Here is a 21622-nt window from a genome sequence, read left to right on the forward strand (position 1 = left end):
CTGCCCTGGACTCTCTTTGTATAATCAGGCTAGCCTCGAACTCAAAGAGATCTACCTGCCTCTCTCTCCCTGAAACAATAATTTTTTAGGTTGCCTGACTATCACAAATCATGGAAAGGCTAAAGTCACATGTTCTACTTCTAAAGAGTTTTTAGTTGTCTTTGATTCAACTGTAATTAAATTGGATTTCCTATAGGTTAAGTTTCAGCTTAGGAGAACAGAGTCCTAACCTACCTAACCAGTGTCAAAAGTGGCAGAAATTATTAAATGAGGAACAGTAGTTACTAAGACATGAATAATAATGGATCTTACTCCACTCTCTGTTCTTCAAACATGTCAGTGTAAACTGCTGAGCTTACAAAGCTTATTTTGACTCACAGCTTTGGTCTCCGTTCACAGGGTCACACCTTGTGATGGTCTTCTTGCTGTAGCTTCCTGGGCTGGGTAGGCCTCCTCAGGGTAAGAGATGAGAGAGCTTGTGAAAGACTTATTCATGTTTATATGGCAGACCCATACCTGAGATGTCTTATTAACTCCACTGACCCATTAATGAATTTATCTACTTATGAATTCAGGCCCTTAACAATCTTAAAGATTGTATCTGGTCCTGTCACCTAATGATATCTTATAGTGAAGAACAAATGTACTGTTTTATGTTGTGGGTTTGTTTGTTTTTCTTTATTACAATTATTTATTACAAGGGTTTCTTTGTTTTAAGGCAGTGTCTCATTCACTATGTAGTACTGGCTAGCCTAGAACTTTCTGTGTAGACTCATAATGATCTATCCATCTCTGCCTCCCAAGTGCTGGGATTAAAGACATATTCACCATGCTTGGTTGTAGAGATTAAATTGTAACATGAATTTCGGAGGAGATAGATCACGCTGAAGCCACAGTTAAACCTTAACCTAATCAGAATCTTTCAGAGCAATTTAAAGACAAACTGCTGACTCCACCCTTGGTTTTCTGATTTGTATCTCTAACAACTTCCTAGGCAGTGTTGATGGTCTTCCAGGGACCACACTTGGAAGACCACTGGGCTAGAGAAAACATTTAGCTAGAGCTTTCAGTCCAGAGCCTCATCGTAGAACCAGACCACCAAGAAAGTTAATGTGTGGGTGGAGAAGGTTGACCAATGTACAATCTCGTTGCCATGCCCAGGACGTCACCACATTCTAAAACTACCCCTGCCATCCTTCATATGTACAAAATGTTTACTGTACATCCTCTCTACACTTATCAGGTAGGTGAATCATTGCAAGCCTCTGCTGATTCAGCATTTGGTAGACTAGGGGAAAAATCTGTCTCACAAAGATATCTGGAAGCTTTAGTGTCTTCTACAAGACAGTCTAGAAGACACAGGACTTTTGCATTCCAACTTTAGTACACCAGAAGGGCACAGCTTGAATTACTGTCCCAGTATCACAGCCCCAGCCCACGATGCCACAGTCCTTCAGCCTCCTGCTCATCCTTTTCCTGCTCACGGTGCCTTCATTTAGGAACATTTGTCTTTCATACCTTGACTCCAGTGATAAGTCTTTCTAATTGTATATACAAACATCCTTAGGATGTTGTCATGGACTTCCTGCTTTCCCAGCATCCTTCCTTCCCACCTCATGCATGATTCTAGGTCAGTACCCCTCACAAGAAAAACAGCATGGGATGTTAGAAAATTCTTTGACAGCTTCAAATATTTGATCAAAATTTCTCAAGATTTTTATTTGTGTAACTTGTAAAGAAATAAATCAACCCTCTTAACTGTTATACCAGGTATATTATAATAGCCTGAGCTAATTCAACTGCCTAAATATTTGGAAGTCTAAGCACCCAAGACAATATTTTTTAAGTTGTTACCCATTTAGAAGTTATTCCATATTAATAAATAGAAAATGATTAGCTGTGTGACAGAGGGCATGATACTGACATGGCTTTCAAGTATTGAAGTTATTTAATGATACCACAGAAAGACAGTCCATGTGATTACAGCTTCTGGGGGACACATATTCACATTATCATAAGAAGAGCTCCCAGAGTATGATTGGTATTATTCATACAGTGATGGTTCTAATTCATTAATGTGCTTTGTGATTAATAATTTTTTGAAAAAAGATAATTCTTTGAAAACATTGGAATACAGGCTGGAGAGCTAGCTCAGAGATTAAGAGCACTGGCTGCTCTTTCGAAGGTCCTGAGTTCAATTTCCAGCAACCATATGCTGTCTCACAACCATCTATAATGAGATCAGATGCTCTCTTCTGGTTTGCAGGCACACATGCAGGCAGAATGCTGTATAAATAATAAATAAATTGAAAGAAGGAAAGGAAGGAAGGAAGGAAGGAAGGAAGGAAGGAAGGAAGGAAGGAAGGAAAGCAAACAAGCATTGGAATACATTGCATATCATTCTTTCTTTAATCCATGCAGCAAAAAAGAAACACCCAGAGAATAAATCCCAAACTCAAGAGTTCTGAGAATTGGTCCTTTGTTTTATTAGTCTGGGGATTTATTAGAATGGTTCACAGGCTCTGACCTAAGATGAATGTCTTCTGGCAGAAGGACAAAGAATCCAATAGTTATTCAGTCCACAAGATTTGGATGTCTTCAGCAATTCCTACTTGGTGCTAGAGTCCCAGAGAATTCCTAGAGAGCTGCTAGTCTTCAGTTTACATTGGAATCCCAAAGAAGTAAGTTCTAACACCAGCAAAGTAATATCTCAGCAGCAGGATAGATGAGCTTGCCAGTGACAGTGAGGGCAAGCAGGCAAAAAGCCAAAGCATCTTTCCCTGTCCTTTTAAGTGGTCTGCTGGCAGAAATTGTAGCCCAGATTTAGGCTGGGCCTTCCTACCTCCAATAATCCAGTCAAGGAAATCCCTCACAGCTGTGCCCAGCTGCTTAGGTTTTAGTTAATTCCAGATGTGGTCAGCTTGACACCCAAGCTTAGCTATCACATTAGTGTAAATGCCTGTGACTTGAAATGATTAGAAACAATGAAATTTATTGCTGCATTGTTATAGCAAAACAGAAGTAACTGAATGTACATCGGAAGAGAACAGGTTAATTTACTTTGCCACAATAGAAAACGAAATTGTATGAAGTTTTAGAGTGATTTTTAAAGTATGTCAAGAAAAGCTTCAAGGGAATATTGAGTATTTCCAAAAAGAAGAGGATACAGCTATATATTCCTATTTGTTTCTATATCCTACACACATGAGGAAATTCTGAGAGCAAAAATATACACACATGTATGTATTGTTGAGGACTGGGGTTATTAATACGACTCTTCAATGAGTATTTTGAGTGTAAAACATTTCAAGATCCAACTTACAAGATAATTACAATGTTATGAAATGCTAACAGTATTAGTACTTTATAAATACTGAAATTTGTACTCCTGAATTTTATATGTATACAATCAATATTTTTAAAATGAGTTCTCTTCTGAAAAATGTTAGAGTTAACCTCTGAGCCATCTTTCCAGCCCTACAAATCACCATCTTAAGTGCAAAGCTTAGCACTTTTAAGTATGTTTACACTGTCATATAATCAGTCCCCAAAAATCTTTTTTATCTTGCAAAATTGAAACTACACTTATGTAACAACTCAGCATTACTTGATTTCTCCAAATCCTTGGTGACTGCTCTTGGACTTTGTAATCTTATGAATTTTCCTACTCTAGAATCTCATTCATAGAAATGAAATCATTTATTTATATTTGTTATTCTTAGTTTTATAGAATATTTCCTTTATTGTCATTTTAGATTTTTAAAGGAAAGTTACAAAAAAGGGGGAAATCATAACTAAGTAACTGAAAGTCAAGAAATAAGATAATTTTGAAAAGTAAAAGTGTGGGCTGGAGAGACAGCAGCTGTTCTCGAGGACCTGGGTTCAGGTCCCAGCTCCCACATGGTGGCTCACAGCATTAGCAACTCCAGTCCTAGGTGATTTGGCAACTTCCTCTGACCTGCGTGGGCTCCTGCGTGAGCTTGGTGCACAGTCATACAGTTAGGCATACTCTGACAGAAAACACATTAAAAAAGTTTAAACTACAAATAATGGAGCTGAAAGTTAAAGAAGGCAAATATTAGATGTTTGGTTTTGTTTTACTGCTTTCTTGGGACATTTTTCTCTTTTGTTTTAACTTTATGTTCTCCGTGTGTTTTCATCTTTCTGCTGTTATTTTGTAAATCAAATATAAAATATCTTGACAATTAACAACCCATAGCTTGTTTTTGTTTAGTGTTATTTTTGTTTTGTTTAATGTAAGAGCTAGGTCAGAATATTTAAGCAGACAAGTTAAATTAAAACTGGCCTTAAACATGCAGTATTAAAACTTTGCTGAAAAATAAAAAGAAATGTAAAATCTTCCCCTATTCAATTTTTTAAAGAATATACTAAACATAAACATTGATCTGATTGTGGTTGTTGTGTAAGCAATTCCAAACATATTAGTTAAGTCAATGTTATTCATTCCCTATAAAAACATTTGTTGAAAATACTGAGCTATGTGATTTGGTATGGAAATATTTTAGCAATCTTAAATTATTTTAGAAAGTCATTAAACCCTTCTAACATCAATTGTTTTGATGTTTAAACTGTACTTCTTTGCTTTTATGAAAAATATATTCCTTGAAGAAACAATCTAAGTCCTCATTTGCTTCTCTGCAGAGTGGTTAAAGATTAAGCAGCTGACATAACCACTACTGTGTTTTATTTAAACTTCTCCCTGCTGGTTGCGGCACATGGAACAATGTTGTTCTTTCTTTGACACAGACCCACACAAAAGCTAGTGTAGTAAGGAAGCAGACAGCCCGCCTCCAGTAGTAGCCCTGCCTGGCTCCAGGATTTGTAAACAGAAACATCCCAGGCTCCAATGGGGCAGACCGCTGGTCCTTGTCTGTTCTGCGCTCAGGAAGTATTTGCTTGTGAAAGCCCAGCCATTGCACATAGCATGCTTAGCATTGTTTGTGTTTGCCTGAATACTTAACTGAGGAAATTAAGAGAGAGGGAAAGAGTGTATATTAGGGCAAAGAAATAAGACAATTCAGGTAGGGTATATATAACACATATGGCATTAAAGGAATTATTTAGTGTTTGCAGAGATGATGTAAAAGCCTATATGTGTGTGTGTGTGTGTGTGTGTGTGTGTGTGTGTGTGTGTGTGTGTGATTATATTTTAATTTTAATTTAAAAAATGCTCATACCACTTTTGTGGAGAAGCCGAGTTCTCCACAAAACCCGCATCAGGCAGCTCCGGGCCGCCTGCACTCCAGTACTGTGGGAGCACCAGCACTCTCACCCACGAGCAGCCATGCTTACATACATAGGATTAAAGATAAAACAAATCTCTTTAAAAATAGTTTTTATGTGCATTGGTGTTTTGTTTTCACGTATGTCTATGTGAGGGTGTTGGACCTCCTGGAATTGTTACAGACAGTGTGAGCTCCCATGTAGGTGCTGGGGATTGAACCTAGATTCTTCTGGAAGAGCAGCTGGTGCTCTGAAACACTGAGCTGTCTCCTCAGTAACAAAACAAATTTTTTTTTTTTTTTAAAAAGTTACTTTAAAGAAATAAAAATGAGTTTTCCAGTTAAAAGCTTTTATTGCACGCACACGAGTACACATATTGAGATACTTTTCCTGGCAGATTTTTAGTGATGTCAAGTTTTTAGACCATATGACATAACCTGGAATGTTTCTAATTTGAGACATTTAAATATTGGTGTGGTATTTAACATGTTTTAAAGTCCCTTAACACTTTTTCACCCTCTCTGTTTTGAGTTAATGAATTTAATGCTCCTATTTTTTCATTTTCAGTTATATATTTAAATACCTTTTACTCTGTGGGGAAAAAAATATGTAATATTTAAAACCACCAGCAACAGGAACGAAATTTTCCCCACCCCCCAAGTAGCGGTACTTCTCGTATTTGTACAAGTGCTATCCGGAGCTACTCTCAGTTCCTAGAGATGTTGGTGTCTTTTGAAAATAAAATATTTTCTGTTTTAGTGGGTATGCATCTTCATTTCCCCATACTCTGCTGCTTGGCGATATCCCCAGCCCCATCATAGTGAATTCTTAGGCATGTCCACATGTGTGATATACAAGTGAAATTAATCTTTATGACTGAATTTGACGGCAGATTTTTAGATATGATGCCCAAATAACAGGCAACAAAAGAAGAGAAGAGATTGTACTTTAGGGTTAAATTTTATACACTTCAGTAGACTTTCTAGATTAGGAGGAATAGCCCTCTACAATTTAGAACTAGATCAATCATGAAAAAAAAAATCATGCTGGATTCTGGAGTTGTAGCCCAAGTGATACAGTATTTACTTAGCATTATGAAACACTGGGAATAAAAAAGAAAATAAAACATCTTTTTCTTCCTAAAAATGTTTTGAGGCAGGGTCTGGTGTAGTCCCCACTGACATTTCTTTTTCTAAAGCACTACTCCCCCAGGAAAGTTTACCATAGAGCTTTGGTCTCTGCAAGGTCCAGTAGCTAAGTCTTATCTACTAGGATATGAGTCCAGCTGAGGGCCCACAGCGTAGGCCCTGGCACATGCCCATGGGGGAGCTACAGGACAAGTTACAGAGAAGATGAAGAGTAATGGATGGAAACTTGGAGCTTTATGGGTAATTTTTTATAAACCTAACACTGCTCTAAAAAAAAATTAATTCTGCCAGGTGTGATAGTACATACGTTTAATCCCAACACCCAAGGTGAAAGTAGGTGGGCATCTGTGAGTCTGAGGACAGCCTAGCCTACGTAGTGAGTTTCAGGAACCAGAGCTGCATGGTGAGAGGACAGCAACAGCAATGATGTAGAAAATCTATTAAAAGTAACAAGGAAGGAAGGACTAAAGATCCCTAATTCAAATTTCAGAAAGAGCTAAAAAGTCATGGTTTATTTGATACCTAATAGAATGCTAAATCTAACATGGAGAAAGTGTCTCAAGTTAGGGTTTACCATGATCTTTTGGTCTCTGCCATTCCTGTCTTCTTAAATCGTCACTATCTTAAATAGCACTCTTCTTGCTACCTCAGTGTTTCTTCTTTTTGTCCTGTCTTTCATGTTTCAACTTTTTCTTTTTGTTTTGACTATAGCAAAATAAAATGTGAGCATTATTTGCTGATACTTATTTACTTATTTATTTTATGTGTAGAAATGTTTTGCTTATGTGTGTGCCCCACATGTATGCCTGGTGCCCTCAAAAGCCAGAAGAGGGTATTGGATCCCCAGAACTGAAGTTATTGACAGCTGTGAGCCCTGTAGGTGCTTGGAACAGAACTGAATCCTCTGTAAGAGCAACAAATGATTTTAACCATTGAGCCATATTTCTACCTTTTGTTTTGTTTTGTTTTTTGAGACAGTGTTTCTCTGAATGTAGCCTTGGCTGTCCTAGAACTCACTCTGACCCCAAACTCACAGAGATCCACCTGTTTCTGTCTTTCCAGTAGTGGGAAGACAGCACCACCCCCACTGGGCATCCACCACCGCTGGGCTTTCTACCTCTTATTTACCAACGTTTAAAACAAAACACTATGCCCCTTGTTTTTAATGTGAGAGAAACCTAGATATTTTCTTTATTTTTGTTACATCTTTCCGAGTAAAAGTCTCATTCAGTAGCCCAGGCTGGCCTCGGGCTTACTGTATTAATGACAGTTGTCTTGAACTCCCAATTGTTTTGCTTCCATCTCCTAATGTCCAGCTGAAATTTTGTGTTTATAAAACAGAACACAGTAGTTCTTTTTTACCACTTTCTGAGGTATCAGTTGCTTACAGTTAACCTTGGCTCAAACATGTTAAATTCTAAAATTGTAGAAATGAACAATTCATAAATTTTTAATTGTGCACAGTTCCGAATAATGTGATTAAATTTAACACCATTCCAGGTGAAATGTGAAATAGCTATTTCTCTAGCATATTCATAGGGCATGTGTTCTCTGGTGATTTGAATGAGAATGGCTCCAGAGGCTCGCTTGAGTGCTTCGTCCCCAGAGTGGGGAAAGGATTTGGAGGGTGTGGCCTTGTTGGAGGAGGTGTGTCACTGGGAGTGGAATTTGAGGTTTCAAAGGCCACACTAGGCCTCTCTCTCTGAGTGCCTGCTGTCTGTGGCTCAGAATGTAAAGTTCTCAGGTACTGCTCCAGCACCTTGCCTGTCTGATGGTCACTGATTAGTGTTTTGAAACTGTAAGCAGGTCCTCAATTAAGTGCTTTCTTTCACATAGAATTGTTTTGGCCATGGTGTCTGTCACAGCAAAAAACAACAGCGAAGACATGCTCCTTGCTCTGTAGTTGCGAGATAGCTGTCCCACTTGTCTGACTGGTGGCTGTGAATCACCAGCGCCTACACCCAGTTCATCATTTTGTTTATTTAGTCCTCAGTGATTAGAGTGATGTCAACAATGTTAGTGCTCTCTATCTTTGTAAGTTGTTTTGTTATTTCTTGTTGTTGACCTCTTGCTGTGCCTAATTTATAAATTAAACTTTATCAGAAGCATAAGAAAAAAATATACACAGTCATTCTTCAGCAAGCCCAGCAGAGGTCCAGAAACAAGACTGTATAAACTACAAAATGGTAAAATATTTACATACAATCCATGCAGACCTTACCAAATACTTTATATTTGTAATATTATTTTTGGATTACTTATAATGATAACTAATACAATGTAAATGCTATTTAAATAGTTCTTATTAGTTGGGGATTCAGCTCGGTGGTAGAGTGCTTGCCTAGCAAGTGGAAGGCCCTGGGTTCAGTCCTCAGCTCCGAAAAAAAAAAAAAAGTCATTACTATATTGCCTAGAAAGTAAAGACAAAAAAGTCTGCACACATGCAATACAAAGAAATAATTATAGGTCTAGCTGTGTATTACACAAGTATATCCCGGAGACAGACTGAAGATGTGTGGAAAGGCAGGAGCTGCCTCTGGGCATCCTAAACATCACTTCCTTCATGTGGACTCATTGTAGTGGTCAGTGCACGGCAAATTAAAGTTTTGTTTCTTGAAATTTTCTGGATTTCTCTGACGTATTTTTAGTTTATATTTAGTTCTATATACAAATGTGGAATCCACAAATTAGGAGAAGCAATTCTGTAGGGCTTAGTTTTATCAGAGGCGACCAGTAACCCTCCTGTAATGTAGCCCCACGGAGAGGGAAGTGTTCTGCATTAGTTTTAGTTTAGTTTAGTTTTTGGTGCACGCATCCATGGGGGATGGGGTGCTGTGCCTTGCTTGGTACATGTGTAGAGACCAGAGGACATATTTTGGGAATTGGGCCTTTATTTCCATCATGTGGGTCCTAGGGATTGAACTCAGACCGTCAGGCTTGGTCACTTTTACCCACTGAGCCATCTTACTAGCCTAGTATTGATAGTTTAAATGGGAGAAGGTAATCTGCAGGCACTTAAAAAATATATATCTTATGTTTAAAAGCCATAAATTATTCAGATGTATGTATACTGAAATACAATGTCCATTTTGGGTTCAGCAAATTCTTTTTCTTCTTCCTTTCTTTCCTTCTTTCTTTTTCTTTTTTGAGACAGGGTTCTCTGTGTACCTAGCCTTGGCTGTCCTGGACTCGCTTTGTAGTCCAGGCTGGACTTGAACTCACAGAGATCCACTTGCCTCTGCCTTCCTGAATGCTGGGATTATAGGCACGCAGGTTCGTGCCTGCCTCAGTTTAATAAATTCTTAAATGAGTTGTTGTTTTTTTTATTGAGATACAATTTTGTAACATATTGAACTAGATTTAAAACGTACTGTTCAGTACTTTCAAAATTGTGCAACCATTATTTCTATGTAGTTTCAAAACATTTTCATCACCTCACAAGGGAAATGATCTGTCTAGTAAAAAGCAACTCCCTTTTCCTCTTTTCCCATGCCTAGCAACTTCTAACCTGCTTTTTGTCTCTATGGATTTGCCTGTTCTGGATATTTCTTATGAGTGAAATCATAAAATATCTGACCTTTAGTAGATAGATCATTTTGTAGGTGTCCCATGTTTTGTTTGATTTCTAAGTGTATGAACTTTTGCATTTCTGCATGTAGTTACGGCACCTAGTGATGCTGTGGAAGTTTTTGTCTAAATGCCTATTTCAGTTCTTTGTGTCTATGCTTAGGAATAAGCTACTGAATTTTATGAAAAATCTGTTAACATTTTGAGAACCTATTAAATTGCTTACTACATCTGTACCATTTTGTATTCCCATCAGCAGTGTATAAGCTTTAATTTCTCTTTTTCCTTAACAACCTTTTTATTTTCTTCTTCCTTTTTAATCTTTCAAAATAGTTAGAACCATACTAGTATCTTACTGCTGTAAGTTGAGGTAGGGTTCAGTTGTTTGAAGGAGGGCAAAGGTTGGTTCTTTCTTTCTTTCTTTCTTTCTTTCTTTCTTTCTTTCTCTTTCTCTCTCTCTTCTTTTTTTTCTTTTCTTTTTTTTTTTAGGCAAACACTCTACCACTGAGTTAGATCCCTAGCCAAAGATGAGTTTCTATCTATCGTCTTTCTGTCTGTAAATTACTATATGTTGAAAATATTGTTAACTATAATTATCAATATGTTAAAGTCTACTGGTATTTAATGATCATCCTATAACTTAAGTATTTCACTGTACCAACATATTCTTCTATATGCAGCTGTGCAGAATTTGAGACAATTTACTGGAGAAACACTGTTATTGAGGTTTATTATTTGCTGTAGGAAATTCTAGTTTGACCATTAGTAAGAAAATCTTAATACATAGTATTGTTTAGAGGTTAAGAGCACTGGCTGCCCTTCCAAAGGTCCTGAGTTCAATTCCCAGCAACCACATGGTGGCTCACAACCATCTATAATGAGATCTGGTACCCTCTTCTGGAACATGTTCATATAGGCAGACTACTGTATACATAATAAATAAATAATCTTTAAAAATATCTTAAAAAATGAAAATTCCAGCCGTTCTGTTTTACCAATAAAGACTCAGGAGCCAGAGTCAGATGCTGGGGTAAAAATTTGCTAGCTCAGAGAGGCAGAGAAAGTACCCAGCTGACCTTCCTTAGCTCAAGTCCAGATGGAAAAAACCCAAAAGGCTCACTAGCTTAACTGACAGCTCAGGAGGAAAAGGCCAAAAAACCCAAGGCCAAAGGCTTGCTAGCTCAGAAAGCCAGAGAGCTAGAGAAATAAAGCTCTGAAGAACGAAAGCTCAACACTGTCTTAAATACCCCTCTATCAAAGTCCTTCCTACTCTTTAACACTAGTTTCTTGCTCCGCCTGTTGACCTAGGGTTAAACTTTCTTAAATTCTTTTACAGAAAGCTCTTGGATTAAAGGTGTGTGCTAGGGCTGGATGAACCACACCATCATCACCTGTTTACAGTAAACAAAAAGTTCTTTGATTAAAGGTGTGTAATAGAGCACAACCACACCAAACAAGAAACAGGGTTTTATGGTTCACAATTTTGGGGTTCACAATGGGATCAAGTATCCTGCAACAATATAGTATGCTTGATTTTAATTGTAAAGAATATCAAAATTGTCAGTCAAGATAGTGTACGCCTTTAATCCCAGCATTCAGACAGGGAGGTTCTATGTGAGTTCAAAGCCAGCCAAGTTTACAAAGCGAGTTAGACACAATGAGGTCCTCTCTCAAAAAGCCAAGAAACAAATAAGCAAACAGAATGATTAGTTTAAAGTTCAAAATGAAGTGTATTTTATTTTTATTGAACATAGAGAATGATTAAGTAAGGATAATTTGTGGCCTTGCCACTGGTCAAACACTACATATAAAACATATAGTAAAACAACAAACATTTCATAGGAAATCTCATTCTATATTAGACTGCTTGCTTATAAGCAGTTGGTTTATATTCTGTAAAAACTGCTGTTGTAAATATACACTGCTCAGGTCTGGTTATTCTTTGTAAGTGTCTAAAGTATGGTAATAGATTTATCCTCCAGCTTTCTCTTTCTCTGTGTAAAACATTTTCATTTGTTTCTCCTCTTCACAGAGTCACAGAGTCCTCGTTCTTCCTTTACTCCTAGGCATATCCCATTTGTGAACACCCATCCCAAGGGTATTTACTCTGGATAAGATCTGATCACATTATGGAGTCATCACAGAAATGTTTACATGTTCATAGTGGTTTTGTAATTTAGATACGTGTGTTCCCATTCTGCAAGTAAGTTTATAAAGGCAGAATTTTTCTCAAGGTCAAGTTAGTAGTGGAGGGACCAAGCTTCAGGTTCAGTTTAGATTTAGCTGCCCACAAGAAATGTGGTTTTTTTTATTAATACAATGATATCAATACTAATGATCTTAATTACCATTGATTGCATAGAACTTTATACTTTACTAAGCACTTAGATTCCATCAAACTTCATAACTCACATGTGAGCTACTACTACTTTTTACAAATGAGGAATCAAGGCATTCAAAAGTCAAGCAACCTTTTGAAGAGTACTGAACACATGGGTTAAAGCCAAATATGAAGCTAGGCTCAGCGGTGTACACCTGTAGTCTTAGCATTTAAGAGCAGAGGCTAGAGGATTGCCATGAGTTCAAGGTCAGCCCCAGCTGGTGTCTTAGGTATTTTTAAAATTGTTTTTATTATTTTTTAAATTAATTACAATTTATTCACTTTGTATCCTAGCTGTAGTCCCCTCCCTCATCCTCTCCCATACCTTCCCCTCCCTCATCCTCTCCCATACCTTTATCCCAGTCCACTGATAGGGGAGGTCCTCCTCCCCTTCCATCTGACCCTAGGCTATCAGGTCTCATCAGGAGTGGCTACATTGTTTCCTTCTGTGGCCTGGTAAGGCTGCTCCCCCATCATGGGGAGGTGATCAAGGAGCCAGCCACTGAGTTCATGTCAGAGACAGTCCCTATTCCCCTTACTAGGGAACTCCCTATTCCCCTTACTTGGACACTGAGCTGCCATGGGCTACATCTGTGCAAGGATTCTAGGTTATCTCCATGCATGGTCTTTGGTTGGAGTATCAGTCTCAGAAAAGACTCCTGGGCCCAGATTTTTTGGTTCTGTTGCTCTCCTTGTGGAGCTCCTGTCTCCTCCAGGTCTTTCTATCTCCCTCTTCTTTCATAAGACTTCTGCACTCTGCCCAGATTTTGGCTATGAGTCTCATCATCTGCTTTGATACCCTGCTGGGTAGAGTCATTCAGAGTCCCTTTGTGGTAGGCTCCTGTCCTGTTCCCTGTTTTCTCCATCTTCTAAGGTCTATCCCTTTTGCCTTTCTGAATGAGGATTGAGCATTTACCCAGGGTCCTCCTTCTTGCTTAGGTGTACAGTTTTTAGTATGTTTATCTTATATATTATATGTCTAGTTTCCACTTATAAGTGAGTATATACCATGTGTGTCTTTCTGTTTCTGGGACACCTCATTCAGGATGATCTTTTCTAGATCCCACCATTTGCCTGCAAATTTCATGATTTCCTTGTTTTTAATTGCTGAGACTGTGTAAATGGACCACAATTTTTTTTTATCCATTTGAGGGCCATCTGGGTTGTTTCCAGGTTCTGGCTATTATGAATAAAGCTGCTACAAACATGGTTGAGCAAATGTCCTTGTTGTGTGCTTGAGCATCTTTTGGATATATGCCTAGGAGTGGTATAGAGGGATCTTGACTTGGGTATTTTTCTATTGCTGTGATTAGACACAACTTTTAAAAATACAGAATTTATTTGGAGCTTGCAGTTTCAGAGGATTAGAGTTCATGACTGGCATGGCAGGAAGCATGGTAACTGGCACGCAGACATGGTACTGGAGCAGGAGCTGAGAGCTCACATTGTGAGCTATAACCACGAGGCAGGGGAGAGACTAGGGAAATGCTTCTAATCTTTTGATATTTCAAAGCTTGCCCTCAGTGCCACACCTCCTCCAACAAGGCTACACCTCCTAACCCTCCCCAAATAGTTCCTCCAACTGAGGACCAAGTATTCAAATATTTGATTCTATGAGGGTTATTCTCATTCAGACTACCACAGCTACATGGTGTGTGTGTGTGTGTGTGTGTGCGCGCGCATGTGAATGCAGATACCCCTGGGCTAGAGAAGATGTCAGACCATGTGGAGCTGGGGTTACAGGGGGCTGTAAACTGCATGATGTGGATGCTGGGAAAGGACTGGGGTTCTCGTAAAGAGCAGCGTGTCCTCTGAGCCAGTGAGCCATCTTTCCAGCCCCTACTTCAATTTTAATAATTAGAAACTTACTCGACAAGTATTTTAAGTTTATATAAGATAATCTATGTGTTTAAAATGTCACAACTATCACAAATTGGTTAATTTTTTCTCAGTTTTTTTTTTTTTTTTTTTTTTACAAAAATAGTACTGAATTGACTATGTATTAATACAGCCTTCCTAAAGTATTAAATAAAATACTTTTCTTTTTTTCTTTTAGGTCCACCCCATTCACTTAATCGAGATGAAACCGTAATCATTGCTTTGGCATCAGTTTCTGTATTAGCTGTTTTGATAGTGGCCTTATGTTTTGGATACAGAATGTTGACAGGTAAAAAAAAATACCACTTTTTGTCTCATCGGCTAGTAAACATATGATCTTCTTGGATTTTGTTTTACATTTATTTGTTTTCTTATTTCTTGTGTAAAGGGGGGTGGGTCGTGCATGTGTAGAGTCAGACGATAACTAGCAGGAGTTGGTTCTCTCCTTCTGTGTGGGTTCTAGGCATGGAACCCCACGTCTTTACCACCAAACCATCTTTGCAAGTCTGTTGTTTCCTTTTTAAAATCTCTGTGGAAAATCTATGCACAAACAAAAACTATGCGCTGTATTCTTAGTGTCAACAAACATTTTCCCTCAGTTTTTAGAAGAATTTTGTAAAATTTATTTTTATGATTGTATCTGTGTGTGTATGTATGTCTATGTATGTTGTGTGTGCTCCCTGGAGGCTGGAAGATGGCAGTGTATCTTGTAGAGCTACAGGTGCTTGTGAGACACCTGATGTGGGAACTGAGCTCAGCTCTTTTGAAAGAACAGCAAGTTCTCTTAACATCTGAGCCATGTCTTCAGCCTTAACTGGAAGTCTTAAACTTACCCCAAATGTCTGTCACCCAAATGCCACACAGTTATTAGGTGAAGGCAATATTACTTAAATCTAAACCCACACTTAGTACTCCTTTCATACCACTGAATTATTTTAATCAAAATGCAGATACCATAGATCTATAAATACTATAGCATATCTCTGTAATATAATTTAAAAACTATATAATCATAATGCTACTTTTACACATGAAAAAGCCAGTAATTTCTCATCAAGCATCTAGTCAATTCTAATAAATTTTGGGTGTGATGGGTTGTTTAGGAAATCAGCACTTACTCATTCATTCAAATGATTCTCCTAAATTTTTTTTGAAAATTCAGTGCTAGGATTTTATACTTTTAAACTGAGTCATCATGGAATTATCTCACAGAATTCTGCCCTCAGTTGTTCATTATTTATCTTCATTAATCAAATGATTTCTACTTCATTGATTTATTCCCTTCTGCAGCTCTTCTTAACTGTAATATATTTTAAATTTTATTTACTCTTATTTTGTGTGCATTGGTGTTTTGCCTGAATGTATGCCTGTGTGAGGGTATCGTATCCCCTGAAACTGGAGTTAGAGACACCTGTGAACTGCCATGTGGGGCTGGGAAATGAGCCTGTGTCTTCTGGAAAAGAAGCCAATGCTCTTAACCACTGAGCCATCTCTCTAGCCCTCAACTGTAATATTAAAAAAGTACATTTCTGTTTTAAAAAGGATACATATTTGAAAGTGTTCTCATTCTTCCAGGAGACCGAAAACAAGGTCTTCACAGTATGAACATGATGGAGGCGGCAGCATCAGAGCCCTCTCTTGACTTGGATAACCTGAAGCTGTTGGAGGTAAGGTTGTGCCTAGGTGTTGACTGTTCTAATGATTACCTACTGGCCTAATTAATACTGTTTAAGCTGGCAATATCTCAGGAGCTATTTAGAAAGTCTTTCTGGGCATGGGGGAGGGGGGCACATTTGTAATTCCAGCAGTCAGGAAGCAGAAGCAAGAGCATTTCCTTAAGTTCAAGGCCAGCCTGATCTGTGCAGCAAGTTCTAGGCCAGCCAGCAGGGCAACATAGTGAGAACCCACCTTTAAAAAAATGGAGGAAAAGGACAAGAAGAAGGTTTAAGTGTGTCTAAAATGATGTGCAGCTTATGACATTGGGAGAAGTACCAACTGAAACACAGAGCTTTGCCTAGGATTATATATATGTATATATGTATATGTATATATAATCACAACAGAGTTTGAGGCCTGTCTCTGCCTTCCAAGTGCTGGGACTAAAGGCATGTGCTTAACTGTATTTTGATACTACTTTTTTCAAAAGACAGTTTTTGTTTTATATGTTAAATTTTACCTCGAAATAATGATATAAGACTAAGCTTGGTGGCACACACCTTTGATCCCAGCACTCAGGAAGCAGAGGCAGGCAGATCTCCTTGAGTTTGAGACCAGCCTGGTTTTCATAGAGAGTTTTAGGACATAGAGGTACGTACTGAGACCTTGTCTCAAAAAACAAAACCAAAAGAATAAAATAATGATACAGTAAACATGTATAAAGATATGATGATATCTGGATGGTGATGGTACATGCCTTTAGTCCCAGCACTCGGGAGGCAGAGGCAGCAGATCTCTGTGAGTTGGAGAGCCAGCCTCGTCTACAGAGTGAGTTCCAGGATAGCTGAGCCAACACAGAGAAACCCTGTCTCAAAATACCAGAGGTGGGGGGGAAACAACAAAAGAAATTATAATAGATCCCCAGCTTGTTTTAATGAAAATTCCCCAGAAGCCAAAAATTTTGCTGTTTCTATATACATGGAGTAGATTTTTATTCTATCCTAGATACCGTGCGTATTATACTGTGAAATCCTCAGACTCTTGCTAATTTTTAATGTGTGCTGGCCTTCAAAAAGGGTTTATTTTAATTATATGTATTTAATTATATCTGTGTGTCTATCCGTGTGGGTGGGTGCATGTGAGTGCAGAAAGAAGGGACACTGGGTCTCCTGGAACTGGACTTAACAGGCAGCAGTAAGGCACCTGAGATGGTGTGGTTCCTAGCACCCATCCCCTGGGAGATTAGTTTGCTCTGACTCCTAAGTGTCTCAACAGCCCTGTGTGCTGATTTTTGTTACTTGTTTTTGTGAGCAATTGACTTGCTTGGACACACACTATAAATGAGTCTCTTGGGCAGAAGTTCAAGTCTCAGTTCAGTTAGTATATTTAGCTAGAATCTGTCCCATGTGATTACTGAACTCCCTTGTTCTGGCTTTCTCCTTTTGAGGTTTCTTCCCTCACTCTCTAGAAACTCTATTTGCCACAGATTGCATCCTCTGGTTCAAAAGACCCTTTCATGCCGTTTTTAGTTCCACTGCTGAAGCTGATTTCAGTCTGCCTTCAAGCTAAAACCCATAGAAGCTGGTAGCTGACCATATGCATTCCTTTCTTCTGTGCCTGGATACCTCAGACTCTAGCTATTCTTTTAATGTGTTTGGGCCTTCCCTGGTTTCCCTGCTTTCATCTTGTCCAGGGTGTTTGGCTCTCATCTATTAGGACAGTCAGGTAGGAGCTTCCTCAGTTATACCAGACACCGTTATTAGTTGCTTCTTGGTAATAGAATAAACTGAACACAGAAGAGAGCTGCTGCATATCCTGGGGAATTGTAGTTTATTTTGTTTTTGTTTTAGTAAATTTAATTGTTCAATTTTAATACGAACTAATAACTTGCCTTTTTAAAAACAAACTTACAGCTGATTGGACGGGGTCGATATGGAGCAGTATATAAAGGTTCCTTGGATGAGCGTCCAGTTGCTGTAAAAGTATTTTCTTTTGCAAACCGTCAGAATTTTATAAATGAAAAAAACATTTACAGAGTGCCTTTGATGGAACATGACAACATTGCTCGCTTTATTGTTGGAGACGAGAGGCTCACTGCAGATGGACGCATGGAGTATTTGCTAGTGATGGAGTATTACCCCAATGTAAGTTCTTTAAAAGATACTGTCATGTATTATACCTTTGATCAGGTTTTCAGGATTATTAGTGTTGCTTGTTTATAAACTTGTTATTAGTGTTCTGTAATGAAATAAGAATGAAAGCAGAATTGGAATCAAATATATCACTCAGCCAGGCATCATGGGACATGCCTGTAATCCTGGTACCCAGAAAGAAGGCTAAAGCAGGAGTATTGTGAATAATACCAGCCTGGGCCGTTATTGTAAGGCCCTATCTTAAAGAATAACAAAACACTAATAATTCTCTTTATTCATCTCTCTTCTTTCACTTCTTCCCTCCTTCTATTCCTCCCTTATGCCTTCCCTTCATTACCCTTTCTTCTTCCCTTCTCTTTAACTTTCTCTCTCTATCCCTCTGGATTTTTGTTGTTGTTGTTGTTTTTGGATGGGGGAACATTTCATGATAGGGTTTCTCTGTGTAGCAAGAGCCCTGGCTGTCCTGGACTCACTCTGTAGACCACGCTGGCCTTGAACCCACAGGGATCCCCCAGCCTCTGCCTCCCAAGTGCTGAGATTAAAGGCATGTGCCACCACACTTAGCTCTTACTGTTTCTTTTGTCATCAGACTTAGCAGTCCTTTCACTGACATTAATTCTGTAAGCTCCTTGTCTCGTGAGAAGTTTATCGTGATTTGTGGATGAGTATTTTGAGGTGAACAGCCATATACATACAGTCATCCCTTAGTATCCTCCATCTACCTTGCACACACATACACACACATATACACACATATACACACACATACACACACAGGTGGCAGCTCTTCAAATCCTTTATAAAATGCCATGTAGCATTTGCATAGAACTCTTTTTTTTTTTTTTTTTTTTGAGACAGTGTTTCTCTGTGTAGCCCTGGCTGTCCTGGAACTAACAGATTCCCCTGCCTCTGCCCCCCAACCCCTGCCCCCCCAGTGCAGGTGCGTGCTACCACCACCCAGCTTTTCATATAACTCTTGCATATCAGTTCTTGATTATGCAGTGAGGATGCCATGTTAATAGTTGTTATACTGTTTGGGGGTAAATGACAAGAAATAATGTTATGTACGGATGCAACTATTCGAGTTATTATTTGTTTTTCTTCACTTCATTGGAGAAGAAACCAGGGTCTGGGTATACTAAGCAAGAACTTTTCCACTAAGCCACATCCCCATCCCTAAATGTTTTTTATATAGTTGGTTGAACCCTAGAATGTGAAGTCTTCGAGTATACAGAACTAACTGTATAGACTTAAAAAAGGCATATTGTATTCTCTGTATAAACCATAACAGTATTGTTTGTAAAATTTGGTAAAACAAAAAAAAATTTTCAAGTTAATTAGTGTTAGTCCAAAGAAGTGTTTAAAAGGAAATAACCACCCATAATTTTAATATTTGAAACATAAGAATTGATAGTTAAATTCCTTCTTCCTGCTTGTTCTAATTAGGAGCAATATTGCTGTGATGAATCACCCTGGCGTTTTGGGAAAGTCGGGAAGGAAAGGGTTTATTTGGCTTAGGTTTTCCACATGTTTCTCAGGAAAGGAAGTCAGGACGGGAACTGACCTGCAGGAACCTGGAGGCAGGAGCTGCTGCAGAGCTAATGAAGGAGTGCTGCTGACTGGCCTGCTCAGCTTGCTTCCTGGTATTTATTGGGGAGCGCTTGTTATTGTTTCCAGGCAGGGTCTTAACATGTAGCTCTCCCTGTCCAGGAACTCACTGTGCATACCAGGCCAGCATCATAATCATAGAGATCTGGGATTAAAGGTGTGGGCTACTGATTTGGCTTCTTTTGTTGTTTTGTTTGGTGCATGTGTGTCCGTGTGTGTGTGTGTGTGTGTGTGTGTGTGTGTGTGTGTGTGTGTCATCCTGCTTTTTTATAGAACCCAAGATCACCAGCCTCCAGTCACTAATTAAGAAAACTTCCTATGGGCATTGCCTTCATACGGAGGCGTTTTCTCAATTGAAGTTCCTTCTCAGGTGACTATAGCATGTGTTGGTTACATAAAACTAGCCAGCACATCCTCTCTCCTCTTTTCTTTTCAGGAATATTGTATCAATATCATTAGATATTTGTGGAATTCTATCCTATGCAAATTCTTCATAAGGTTGCCTAACTTACCTCTTCTTGTTGAAGCAAATTTGTTTCATTCTTTTGGTATACTGATTCTTTTATATAGGGATCTCTGTGCAAGTATCTGAGTCTCCACACAAGTGACTGGGTGAGCTCTTGCCGTCTGGCTCATTCTGTGACCAGAGGACTGGCTTATCTTCACACAGAATTACCACGGGGAGGTAAGAAGAATAAAAATTTAATTATATTTTGGAAGAAAACTATGATCTATGTTATTAAAAATTGAATATTAACTAGTTGTTTGAAAGATCCAGCATGAGGAAACATTTGAATGTAACAGGAAGAAAAGGAAGCATGGATCTCATTAAGAATTTGAAGACTTTCTAAAAATATACACATAGCCATTTTTAGAAAAAATTATTTGTGGTAGAGTGCATCTCAGTGTATAATGCTTCTTCAGCATATGTAAGGCCCTGCATTTGACTCCTCATATCATAGGACCAGACAAGAAAAATTCTAAAGGGTTTTCAGACCTTTTAGACTGTTTGTGAACCTTAGGTTAATAATCGTATCAAGGCTGTATTTTTCGTGTATTTATTTTGTTTATGTGTATAAATAAGTGCATTAGTTTTAATATTACATGCATCTTTATTTCATAAGCTATAATTCTCAAACATCTTTTTATAAATAAATGTTCAGCTAGAGACAGAGGAGGAAGGAGATAACGGTGGCTTTATTAATAAAGATATTTTTTCTTTCTCATATACATGTAAGAATCTCAAGAGAGCCAAGGGTGGTGGCTCCTGCCTTTAATCCCAGTAGTCAGGAGGCAAAGGCTGGTGGATCTATGAGTTTAAGGCTAGCCTAAGTCTATGGAACAAGGTCCAGGCCCACTGAGACCTATATAGTGAAACTATATATTTTTTAATTTTAAGGTGTATTTATTATTTATAATCTGTACTCCAGAAGAGGATACCAGATCTCACTATAGATGGTTGTGAGCCACCATGTGGTTGCTGGGAATTCAACTCATGACCTCTGAAAGAGCAGTCAGTGCTCTTAACCTCTGAGCCATCTCTCCAGCCTGAAACTATTTTTTTTTTAAAATAAATTTGGAGAGGCCAAGTGAGACATCACATACTTATTATAGTCCTCACACTCAGGAGGCTGAAACAGGGTTGTAGGTTGAAGTTCATTCTGGAGTGTCAGATGATTCTGAGCCACCCTTGAGCACAGAGTGAGACCTGTATCAGCAAAGGAGGAGAAGGAAGAGGAAACACTGAAGAGATGAAGATTACAGGACAGTGCTAGACACTTGCCTAGTATGCATGACCCTTGGTTGCGTGCCCACCAGCAGACAAAACTAGAACCTAAGGAGTGTCGAGAACTGGTTTGGCAGCATGAGGATATTAGGCTCAAGGCCCCTGTACTTTTTGTCTGCCATCCTTTACATGTGACTTTCATTTTCATAGTTATTTCATTATCCATTGTGCTGTATTCTAGATAGCAGGGGGGAAAAGAAGG

General features: G+C 38.6%; 1 protein-coding gene across 1 annotated transcript in view; it reads left to right on the top strand.

Moving 5' to 3' along the window:
• The window catches only part of Bmpr2 (bone morphogenetic protein receptor type 2), a 125914-nt gene that overhangs the window by 66162 nt on the left and 38130 nt on the right, over positions 1-21622 (top strand). Inside the window, exons 4-7 of the mRNA XM_021654371.2 lie at positions 14396-14506; positions 15793-15884; positions 17787-18017; positions 20205-20319. Of these exons, the coding sequence (XP_021510046.1) occupies positions 14396-14506; positions 15793-15884; positions 17787-18017; positions 20205-20319 (549 nt within the window). The remainder of the gene's footprint in view (positions 1-14395; positions 14507-15792; positions 15885-17786; positions 18018-20204; positions 20320-21622) is intronic.

This window comes from Meriones unguiculatus, chromosome 15 (genome assembly GCF_030254825.1).
Source record: "Meriones unguiculatus strain TT.TT164.6M chromosome 15, Bangor_MerUng_6.1, whole genome shotgun sequence".
Taxonomy (NCBI): domain Eukaryota; kingdom Metazoa; phylum Chordata; class Mammalia; order Rodentia; family Muridae; genus Meriones; species Meriones unguiculatus.